Source organism: Microtus ochrogaster, linkage group LG1 (genome assembly GCF_000317375.1).
Source record: "Microtus ochrogaster isolate Prairie Vole_2 linkage group LG1, MicOch1.0, whole genome shotgun sequence".
NCBI lineage: Eukaryota > Metazoa > Chordata > Mammalia > Rodentia > Cricetidae > Microtus > Microtus ochrogaster.
The window spans coordinates 22,094,216-22,105,420 of NC_022027.1; the positions used below are offsets into that span (position 1 = coordinate 22,094,216).

The 11,205-nt window shown below is 43.1% G+C and overlaps 1 protein-coding gene across 3 annotated transcripts in view; it reads right to left on the minus strand.

The window, feature by feature from the left end:
• Rfc1 (replication factor C subunit 1) overlaps positions 1–10,618 on the minus strand; it is a 79,356-nt gene extending 68,738 nt beyond the window's left edge. For all 3 annotated transcript variants that reach the window (XM_013350781.2, XM_005359263.3, XM_005359262.2), the window contains exon 1: positions 10,471–10,618. In XM_013350781.2, coding sequence (XP_013206235.1) covers positions 10,471–10,473 — 3 coding nt within the window. In that variant the 5' untranslated portion in view covers positions 10,474–10,618. The remainder of the gene's footprint in view (positions 1–10,470) is intronic.
• Positions 10,619–11,205: the final 587 nt, after the last annotated feature.

Below are 11,205 nucleotides of genomic sequence, written 5' to 3' on the forward strand. Positions count from 1 at the left end.
ATAATTCTTGCTTGATATCAGTTTTTGTTTTATGTAATTTTACTATGTTATTTTGTTTTATGTGATTTTACTATGTTAAAGTTAAAACTTTCCTTTTTATTTAAACAGAAAAGGGGAGGTGATGTAGAATTCCCCTCTGTATGCTGTGATTACCATTGATGAATAAAGGAACTACATTGGGCCTATAGCAGAGCTATAGGGGCACAGAGCTGGGGGGGGGGAACTAAACTGAATGCTGAGAGAAAGAAGGTGGAGTCAAGGAGAAGCCATGTGGCCCCGCCAGAGACAGACACACACACGGGAACTTAACCCGGTAAACCACAGCCTCATGGTGATACACAGATTAATGGAGATGGGTTAATTTAAGATGAGTTAGCCAGAAATATGCTTAACTTTTTGGCCAAACAGTATTGCAAATAATATAGTTTCTGTGCGATTATTTCGAGGCCGAGCAGCCAGGAACAAACAAGTGACCTCCTACAATAACACATGCAAAACATCCAGGCACATAAAATAAAAATGTTAAAAAAAAAAAAAACAACTTTTCATTAGTGGTGTACACCCTTAATTCCAGTACTCTAGTGGCAGGGAGAGCGCTATAAGTTCAAGGCCAATCTGGTATAAACACTGAGTTCCAGATGAGCCAAGACTACATAGTCTCAAAAATAAGTGAATAAATAAACAAACAATGTAAGAGGACATGTTAATTGCAAAACAAAATAAATATGTGTGCTAAAACAATCTTTAGCTGGGTATGGTGCACACACATGTAATCCCAGCACTGAGGAAGCTAAAGCAAAGGACTACCAAATTCAAAGCCAGCCAGGGCTACATAACAAGTACCAGGCCAGCAATCTAGATAGCAAGGCCCTATTTCAAACCCTCCACCAGGAAATCCTTAACTGGGGTTTTTGCTATGATTTGTTTGAAGAAAATGTAAGAAGAGGGTAGGGAGACAGCTCAGCTGTACAAGTGCATGCTATGTTCAAATCCCCTAACCCAGATAAAAAGTGGGGCATGGCTGCTCATACCTGTAACCCTAACACTGGGATGGGGCACAGACACAAAAATTGCCGGCATGGGGTTCAGTGAAAGACCCTATCTCAGAAGAGGATGGAGAGTAACAGAGCAGGAGGCCAGTGTTTTCCTGGGGGCTCCTCATGAACTGGGCCCACATCACACATCACACACACACACACACACACACACACACACTCCTTAAGATATTAAATTAGCACTGTGACTAAAATTCATCTCCTATCTTAGGTCTGTATGCCTTACTCTCATGACTCTCATGTCATGTCATATTACAATATTGTGGCTATAAAAGGCAAAAACTACTTTCACTTTTAGTAGGCCATTTCCTCTTCCTTCAAAATTGGTTTTTAGCCAAACAAATTACCTTTTTTAGCAATCAAAACCATCACTACACATACGATCAACATTACTGGTGCAGCAAAGTCCAGCACTTGCCTCAAGCACTTCTCTGAGGAAAACACCATGATCTAGAAAATCTTAAATTTTTCAAAACTTCCGGGGGCAGGGAGGGGGGCTATTAACTGTACAAAGAAGAATCTGTAACAAGTTCCAGGGAAGAAAAGTCTAAGGTCCCTCACAGACTCCTTCATTCACCTAGGTTAACACTCAGTACTTCTAAAAGCCTTCAACAGACCAGGATCAATGCTTAGTGGTCAGAAGAAACAAAACAGGAAGCAGCAGGGCCAGGGTGGCACAGCCCTATAATCCAAGACTAGGGAGGAAGAGGCAAGTGATCTCTGTGAGTTCAAGGCCAACCTGGTCTACAAAAACGAGTTCCGGGAAAGCCAAGCCAAGGCAACAGAGAGAAACCCTGCCCCCCCCCAAAGAAAAGAAAAGAAAAAAGGAGGGAGGGAGGAGAAAACAGTAAAGAAGGAAAACAACCCAGCCCTCAGCTCTCACAGAGTCTCAATGCTCTTCAGCGTCTTCAGCAAACAAAAGCTGAGCCTAGAGAATGAGAGCAGTGGGACCTGCTCCTGCCCCTGCCCCTGCGTCTACTTTAGGTCTCCTGAAGTCTCTGCTGACAATGAAAATCCTCATCGTGTCCAGAGGATACAATAGTGTCTCTCAATTAAACATTCATCTTAGAAATTTTTTGGGTTCCTGACCAAAATTACAAATAGACAAAACTGAGCACAACACAGAAATAATTATCTAATTTAGGTTTAAAATAATTGGTTTCTTTCTACACCTACTTAACTTGGATAACTAAAGTTTGAGGCGGATCATGCCTGACGAAGTGGTTTATTCCAGGATTCTGACATTTTCACCACAGCTAACATACTGAAATTCTCATTCATACAGAGATTAATTCACAACTTACTTCTAATCAAAAAAGTCAAATTTCAACTACCTACATGACCACATAACTTAACTTCAAACTAAAATCAGACCTAAAATATAATACAGGAAAACACCATACTTCTCTAGACTACCTTACTGTCATGAAGAAAAAAAAAAAAAACAAAAAAAAAAACTAAAGCCAAGGTCTCAGCAGGTAGCCCTGACTGGTCTCAGACTCAGGAGCCCACCTGTCTGCCTTCTGAGGACTGACAGTAAAGGTGACTACTGCCAGCCCACTCATGAAATGCTTTAATAACTCAAACACGTCATCAACAAAAGGGTGGAAAAAATTTAATAGATTTGACACCAGTGTTTTGCCTGCATGTATGTGTGTGTACCATGTAAGTGTCTGGTGTCTATGGAGCTCAGAGAAGCCTGGGGTCTCCTGGAAACAGAGTGATGGATGGTTGTCAGTCACTATGTGGGTGCTGGGAACCAAATTTGTGTCCTCTGCAAAAGCAGCAAGTGCTCTTAACCACTGAACGAGTGCGCTTGTCCCTAGAACAGTGGGTCTCAACCTTCCTAATTCTGTGACCTTTAATACAGTTCCTCATGTTAGAGTAACACCCAACCATAAAATTTTCATTGCTACCTCATAAGTGTAATTCTGCCTCTGTTATGAACTGCAATGTGAATATCTGTGCTTTCCAATGGTCTTAGATGACCCCTGAGAAATCACAGCATATGACCCACATGTTGAGAACCAATGCTCTAGAAAATGCCAGCAACTTTTACCTTCTTGATGGTTTTTTACTGGAACTACAAAGTTTATTTACACATCAAATATTTATGGAAAATGTACCATATGCCAAATACTACAAAGCAGTTCTCTGTCCCTGTGGCTTCTACCCCTGCAGACCGTCAGTAACAAGCAGTGCATTTAGTAAAGTATGTGAGTGCCAAAGAAACAAAACACGTAGTCTTTGACTTCCACAACAGTAATTTTTAAAAATAATTTATTATCATCATCTATGTGCACTGGTGCTTTGCCTGCTGGTTTATCCATGTGAGGGAGTCAGATACTCTAGAATGGAGTTATAGACAGGTGTGAGCTGCCATATGGGTGCTGGGAATTGAACTCGGGTCCTCTGAGAGAGCAACCAGTGCTCTTAACCTCTAAGCCCACTCTCCAGCCCCACAACAGTAATTTTTAATACTGTTTAAAAGCTAAGTTTTTATAAACCTCAAGAGTTATATTTTCCCCAGAAATATTTAGAAACATACATACATACAAAACTCTGAATACAGGTCTGAGGTATAACTCAGGATAAAGCACTTCCCTATCAACAGTAAAGAACTGCAGGATGAGGAAGAGGGGAGGGGCAGGAGGGCCTGGACCAGTGTAATGGCTCAGTGGGTAAGGATAACCAAAGTTCAGTTCCAAAGACCCACACTGCAAGTTGCCTCTGACCTCCCCACACACATGCTGTGGCAGGCATGTACATGCACACAATAAATTAAACAGATGTGAGTGATTAGATAAGTAAACTGTGGCTGGTAACACTAGTACTTGGAAGATGCAGGCAATAGAAGAAACTGGAGTTCAAGATCATTCTCAGTTCAGGACATCCTTGGAAAGGTGAGAGTCTGATTGATAGACACACACACAAATAAATACATACATACAAAAATTAATGTGCTTAATCCACATAATTGTTAGCCTAGAAATTGTCAGTCCCAATTCACAAACTGAGAATGTCAAGAAGCATTCACTAGCAAAAGTTTTAAAATTGAAAATTGGGCCAGGCCAGGCAGTGGTAGTGCACACCCTTAATCCCCACCCCACTCCCCCAAGCAGAGAAAGGCAAATCTGAGTTCAAGGTCAGCGTGGTCTACACTGAATTCCAGGACAGCCAGGGCTACATAGAGAAACCCTGTTCTCCCCCCCCCCAAAAAAAAAACAAAAATAAATTCATAGATTAAATAAAATTGAAGACTGGGGCTGAAGGGATGGCTCACAGTTAAGATCCTTTCTATTCTTCCAAAGGACCTGAGTTAGGTTCCCAGCATCCCTATGAAGAAACTTAAACTCACTCACCTGTTACTCTAGCCTCCAAGGACAACTACACACATGGCATTCACTCAGACACATAAATACACATAAATAAAAATAAATATTTTAATTGATCTTAAATAGAAGGTGGGAAATTGCTAATCACCACTACAATCCCAGAACTAAGAAGTCTGAGGCAGGGAGGAACAGGAATTTAAGACCACCCTGGTCTACTTGGTGTAAATGCCTTGGAGAAAAAGACAGGGTTAGACAAGAGAGAGGCAGCTCCCATCACTAAGCTATAATTAACAGTCTACAAGATGATTGATTAGAGAGAAATGTTGCATATCAGGCAACCCAAATCCAATTTTGATAAACACAGACCAAACCGTGTTTTGGTCAGATACTAAAAGGAAAGGGGTACATTTTCTAGGCTTTAATTTGTACCAAGGCATTTTATTTCCAACTTGGTTTCAGAACTATGAGTACACGTAGAGATGACAAACATAACTTGTTGCTATTTCCCCAACACCAAAGAAACGCAGCACAAGGCGCCTTCAGCCCAGAAACCCCAGGTGTAGAGCTCTGCACAGTCGCTCTGCAGCACTCAGAAGCTCTCCTTACTCTTCCACCTGTCAGCAGCTCAGCCACCAACAAAGCACATGAGGAAGGAGGAGGGCGCAAATTATGTCACTATGTTAATTTATCTGTGACGAGCACAGGATTCCATGCAAAGTACAGAGCACAGTGCTCTGCAGAGCAGTTGCCAAAATAATACACATTGGTTTTTACTTCTCTAATTTAAAATTAGCAAACAAATGAAAATATTTAACATTTTAACGGTCCACCAAATTTACAAGAAAATTTATAATCAACATACTTCACAAAATCTACTCAAATTATCTAACAAGCTTTTACTTTATAAAGCACCAAAATGCATTGTCTTGTTTCGTTTGTTTGTTTTGGGTTTTCAAGACAGGGTTTCTCTCTGTGGCCCTGGCTGTCCTGTAAAGACCAGGCTAGCCTTGAACTCAGAGATCTACCTGCCTCTGCCTCCCAAATGCTGGGACTAAAGGTGTATGTCACGAAGCTGGGCTTGACGTTTTATTCTCTTGAATTTTGGATGATCTGAAAATGTTAGCTATTAAATAAATAGAAATGTAATATTAAAAAAGTAATAAGGGGGGCCTAGAGAGACAGCTCTACAGTTAAGAACACTGACCGCTCTTCCAGAAGACTCAGGTTCAATTCCCAGCACCCACAGGCAGCTCACACCTGTCTGTAACTCCAGATCCAGGGTTTCTAACACCCTCATATAAACGTACACCAAGGCAAAACATCAATGAACATTAAATAAAAATAAATTATTTTTTAAAAAGTAATAAGAAGCCATATTTGTACTGCTGTGAGATTTAACTGCTTAAAATATAAGTGAAACCCTATAGATACTATTTTCTTTTTTAATCAACAAGCTTTCTTTTTTCATCAATAATTGGTTGGTATAATTATTAAAATTGCCGGACGGTGGTGGCGCACGCCTTTAATCCCAGCACTCAGGGGGCAGAGGCAGGCAGATCTCTGTGAGTTGGAGGCCAGCCTGGTCTACAAGAGCTAGTTCCAGGACAGGCTCCAAAACCACAGAGAAACCCTGTCTCGAAAAACAAAACAAAAAAAAAAAAAAAAAAAAAAAAAAAAGAGCTAGTTCCAGGACAGACTCCAAAGCTACAGAGAAACCCTGTCTCGAAAAAAAAAAAAAAAAAAAAGAAAAAAAAGTATTAAAATTATGCATATGGTTGAAAAAATACATATCAGTTCTTTTTTCCTTTTTTTAATGTGCCTGGCTGTTTTGCCTGCATATATGTCTGTGTACCATGTGCATGCAGTAATACCTTTTTTAAATTTATTTTTTTAAAAAAACTATTTTTTCTCATTTTATATGCCAAATCCATTTCCCACTCCCTCCCCTCCTCCTGCTCCCTCCACCTCCCAACCTACCCCCTCTACTCCTCAGAAAGGGTAAGGCTTCCCATGGGGAGTAAACAAAATCCAGCATTGCTTTGAGGCAGGACCAAGGCCTCCCCCCCCCCCCACACACACACACATCCATAGAGAATGAGTTTCAATGTCACGCGGGAGACCGGGGTTCGATTCCCCGACGGGATACCAAAGGAAAAAAAAAAGGAGAATGAGTTTCAAAAAGCCAGAACAAGCAGTAGGGATAAATCCTGGTCTCACTGCCAGTGGCCCCACACTCTGCCCCAGCCATACAACTATCACCCACATTCAGAGGGCCGAGTTTTGTCCTATGCTGGTTCCCTCTCTGTCAGGCCAGTGTTGGAAGGCTTCCATTAGCTCAGGTAAGCTGTTTCAGTGGGTGTCCCCATCATAGTCTGACCTCTTTGCTCGTATTCTCGCTCCTCCCTCTCTTCAACTGGACTTTGGGAGCCCAGCCCTACATGTCAATCTTGAAGGAAGTCTTGGGAGGTGGGGTCAGGTGTCTCAACTCTGTAGTCTGAGCATCATGTCCGCTCTACAGGTATCTTTACATCATTCCACACATCGTAACTGGCTGTGTCAAGTGCTCTCCCTGGAGCAAGGCTGCCTGTACTGCAATACAGCCTTTTCCATTTGTATTACAACTTGGCCTGTGAGGCCTCTGCTTACTTTCCTGGCTTATCCGTCTGTTTCCTATGAGGTATGAATATAGAGGTCCAAGTTTATTCTTTATTCTTTGCATGAGAGTATCTGGTCTTGGCACTTTTTTTTCTTTCTTTTCCTCCTGCCTCTTGAGTGCCGAGATTATAGGCGTGCATACACCTTTATGCCTGGCCTTGGCATCACTTTTTTAACTGACTACTGAATTATCTCAACACCTTTGTCAAAAGCCAAAAAGCTGGAGACCTCAAGTTCAATGATTCCCAGAGCAAGAGCTAACCTTCTGTCTGTGGATGAGCTTCAGCAAAGGGGAAGGCCCTCAGGCGGTGTGGCATGTACCTACAGGCATCTCTGCTGGCCAGAACACTTATATACCTCTCACCACATTTATCTAACAACTACTGCACTATACTATAACTTATGTACAGATGCTCAATAAACACTCATTAAATAGAACTTTATTCTGGAGTTCTGTTAGGCTTCTTTTCATGCTAACTGCTGGAGGGTTAGATTAAATACCAATACATAATTTTTTATTTATTTTTATGTGTATACTGTTTTGCATATATATATATATATATACATGTGTACCACATACATGTCTGATGACATTGAAGTTCAGAAGAGGGTTCTGAATTGCCATTGAACTGAAGTTACAGATGGTTATAAGCTACTATATAGATGCTAGGAATCAAACCCAGGTCCTCTACAAGAGCAACAAGTGCTTCTAAGTAGTGAGCCATCTCTCCAGCCCGGTGTGTGCGTGCGTGCGTGCGTGGGTGTGTGTGTGTGGTATACTTATTTTCCATGTCTATATGTGGATATGTGCACATGAGTGCAGTGCACAAAGTCCAGGTGCTCTGACTCCCTTGGAGCTGCATTTGCAGTCAAATGTCAGTCACCTGACACAGGTGCTGAGAACAGAACCAGATTCCCTCTGCAGGAGCAGCTGGCACTCTTAACCACCAAGCCTTCTCTCCAGCCCAATACAAAATTCTAATCTACTTACTAGAAACGTTTCCTTTCAGCAAACAGTAAAAACTGATCGACTTAGCCATTTCTTTTCAGCAAGAATTACTTTTAGTACTAGAAAAGTGAAGCAGGAGCTGGGGCAAGGGCTCAGTTGGTAAAGTGCTTGCCATCCAGGCATTAGGAGCTGAGTCTGAATCTCTAGCACCCACATACAAAGGTGGGTGTGTGGTGGTGTAACCCTGCAATCCTAGCACTGGTGACACAGAGACAGACAAGATTCCTGGGGCTTGCTGGCCAGCCAGCCAACTTAGGCACTGGTGAGCTCCAGGTTCTGTGAAACCCTCAACAAAAAACAAGGTGAGTCTAGGAGGCTGACTCAGTACAAGCATGAGGATCTGCATGCAGACCCACAGTGCCCCATAAAACCAGGCAAAGCTATATATGCCTGTACTCCAGCACTAGGGGAAACAGAGACATGAGGATCACTGGTGTTTGCTGGGCTACAGCAATAGAACCAGCCTGTTCTATATATATTGTAAGGTCAAGGCCTGATACATGATACCACTACCCAAAATTTTCCTTAAAAACAATGAACTCAGAGCCAAACATGATGACAAAGCCAGGAGCATCTCTGAGTTTGAGACCAGCCTGGTCTATAATGTAAATTCTAGGGAAGCCAGGACTATTATAAGGAGACCCTGTCTCAAAAAACAAAAACTTGAGAGGTTTGAGAGGCTTGATTGAGAACACATGTTACTCTTGCAGAGGACCTGATCAGTTTCCACCACACACAAAATGGCTCACAGCTGCCTTCAACACCAGTTCCAAGAGACTCAAAGCCCTCTTCTGATCTCCTTGGGGCCAGGGTTGCATATGTACATGCACATAGGCAAAGCATTCATACACATAAAATAAGAAACTTTCTTTTTAATTTTTAAATGCCTGGAGGGGCGTGACTGGAGAGATGGTTCAGTAGTCAGAGTACTTGCAGCTCTTCTGAACCTGAGTTTAATTCCTAACACCCACACCATTTTTTTGTTGTTGTTTGTTTTGTTTTGCAAAAAAGAGTTTCTCGGTGTAGCTTTGGTGCCTGTCCTGGAGTCCTGGAACTCCCTTTGTAGATCAGGCCGACCGCAAACTCACAGAGATCCACCTGCCTCTGCCTCCCAAGTGCTGGGATTTAAAGGCATGCGCCATCACTGCCTGGCCCACAACCACCTTTAACTCCGGCTCCAGGCATGCATGTTCACAGCAATACATCTAGGCAAAACATACATATTTCAAACTAAATAAAAAAACTAATGAACATGGAGCTTGGAGAGATGGCTCAGTGGTTAAGAGTGTGGACTGTTCTTGTAGAGGGCCTGAATTTCCACAGCAGGCATCTTCAAACCACCTCGAACTCCAGCTCCAGAGTATGACACCCTCTTCTGGATGCCATGGGCACACGTGTGTGCATACACAAACACAGATACACATAAACACATAACTAAGCTTTTTTTTTTTCAAGAAAGCACTTTAAATGAATGTTTAGAAAGTGTTTAAAGCCAACAACTCACATATAAACCTGGGGGAAAAGGGCTGACCCTGCGTGGCTATTATTATCTTTTCCCCAAGAAGAAAGAGAGCGCTGAAATTTTTCCAATCCAACATAACTTTTCCCCCTTGAATGCTGGCATTCGGAAGAATGCTGGATAACAACTAAATGAAGAATAATAGAAAATATACGTACAGATGATTGTTAAATACCCTCTAGATTAACTGGGGATCTTCGGTTATCCTTTAAATTAAAAATTGCTTCCAATATGCAACTATCTCCTATGCCTGCTGCTATTTCACTTTCGAGCTGTTAGTTCATTGTACAGAATTATGAACTGAAGTTGCGACTGAGGGTTTTTTTTTTTAACACTTTAACAGGTAACAAGAAATGACAGCTGTCAAATACATAACATCCCTCTATACTCGCTCTGTTTTTTACTCCTGGTAAACCAGGTTATCTGTTCAATTCCTATAAACTACTCAACAAAGTAAAACAACTTCCTTGTGTCATCAGCTCTCAAAACACCTGAGACGCGCTTCAGGAAGAAGCTGATTATTAAAGCGAAGGCCCGAGCAACTTTTCCCTAAGAAAGCAAAGTATTACATTCTTCCTCACAAAGCTTGAAGTCACGGTTTTTAGGAAGCATTCCAACTGAGATTTGGGACAGTGCCGTACACGAAATAAACTTTTAACTCCGGGTCCAAACCAACGTTCCTCTTCTTCCTCCCTTCCCCCAGGAGTCGGGGGGTGGAGTGTGAAAGTGCCGCGTTGCAGCCACATCCCTGCACGCTGCGTCCGCGGGGCGCCCCGCACCCTAAGCGGGCCCCTCGGAGCACCCTGCGCCGTCCTCCCCAGCCCGCACCGCGGCGGCGCCCCGTCCACACCCGGCCTGCAAAGCCTCTGGAGCTGCACGGCCTCCCGGACGGCTCACCATCGCAGCCCCAAGACCGAAGAGGAACAGGTGGGCAGGCCCGCGGCTGGGGGAATCCGTTATCGGGGCTCGGGATCCATTGGCGCCAACAACTTCTCCCGCGAAGTGGCAGAAGCGCAAACGGCGGCGCGCGGCGATGACGTCAGGAGGCGCGCGCTCGCCGCGCGGCCCCGCCCCCAAGGCGGGAGTTTCACGCTTGGGCGCGGTACGGCCCCTGCGGCGGCTGGAGGATTGCTGCTGCCTCTGTAGGGTTCGGTGTGCGCGTGCGGTCGCGACCCGGACGCCCAATCCTTGGTCTGCGGCTGACTTCCTCTAAGGAGGGTTCCCAGGTGCCTTCCTTCCTTCCGTGTACCCGTGCACAGCAAGGGCAGTGCCCTGCAGCAACTTCCAGAAGGGCTTACTCCCACCCTCAATAAAATGAAATGTATTCGATACACACTGCCCACATCAACTGTTCCCCTCAAACTTTACTCTAATTTGTTTTGTTTTCTTTTTAATGTTTGACCTATCGATTTTGGCTCAAACTAAGAAACCCGTAGTTAGAAAAGTCCCAGGATAAAGGACAAATATTTATTACTTTTTACACGTTTATTTATTGGTGGTGGAGTTTGCCAGTGACGATCAAAGAAAATCTTATGGGAGCCCTTCTGCCACGTGGGTACATGTTTGTTTAAAAGGGGCTATTTACATTAAAGGAATATTTACATTAAGTTTTTTTTCTTTTATTTTATTTTA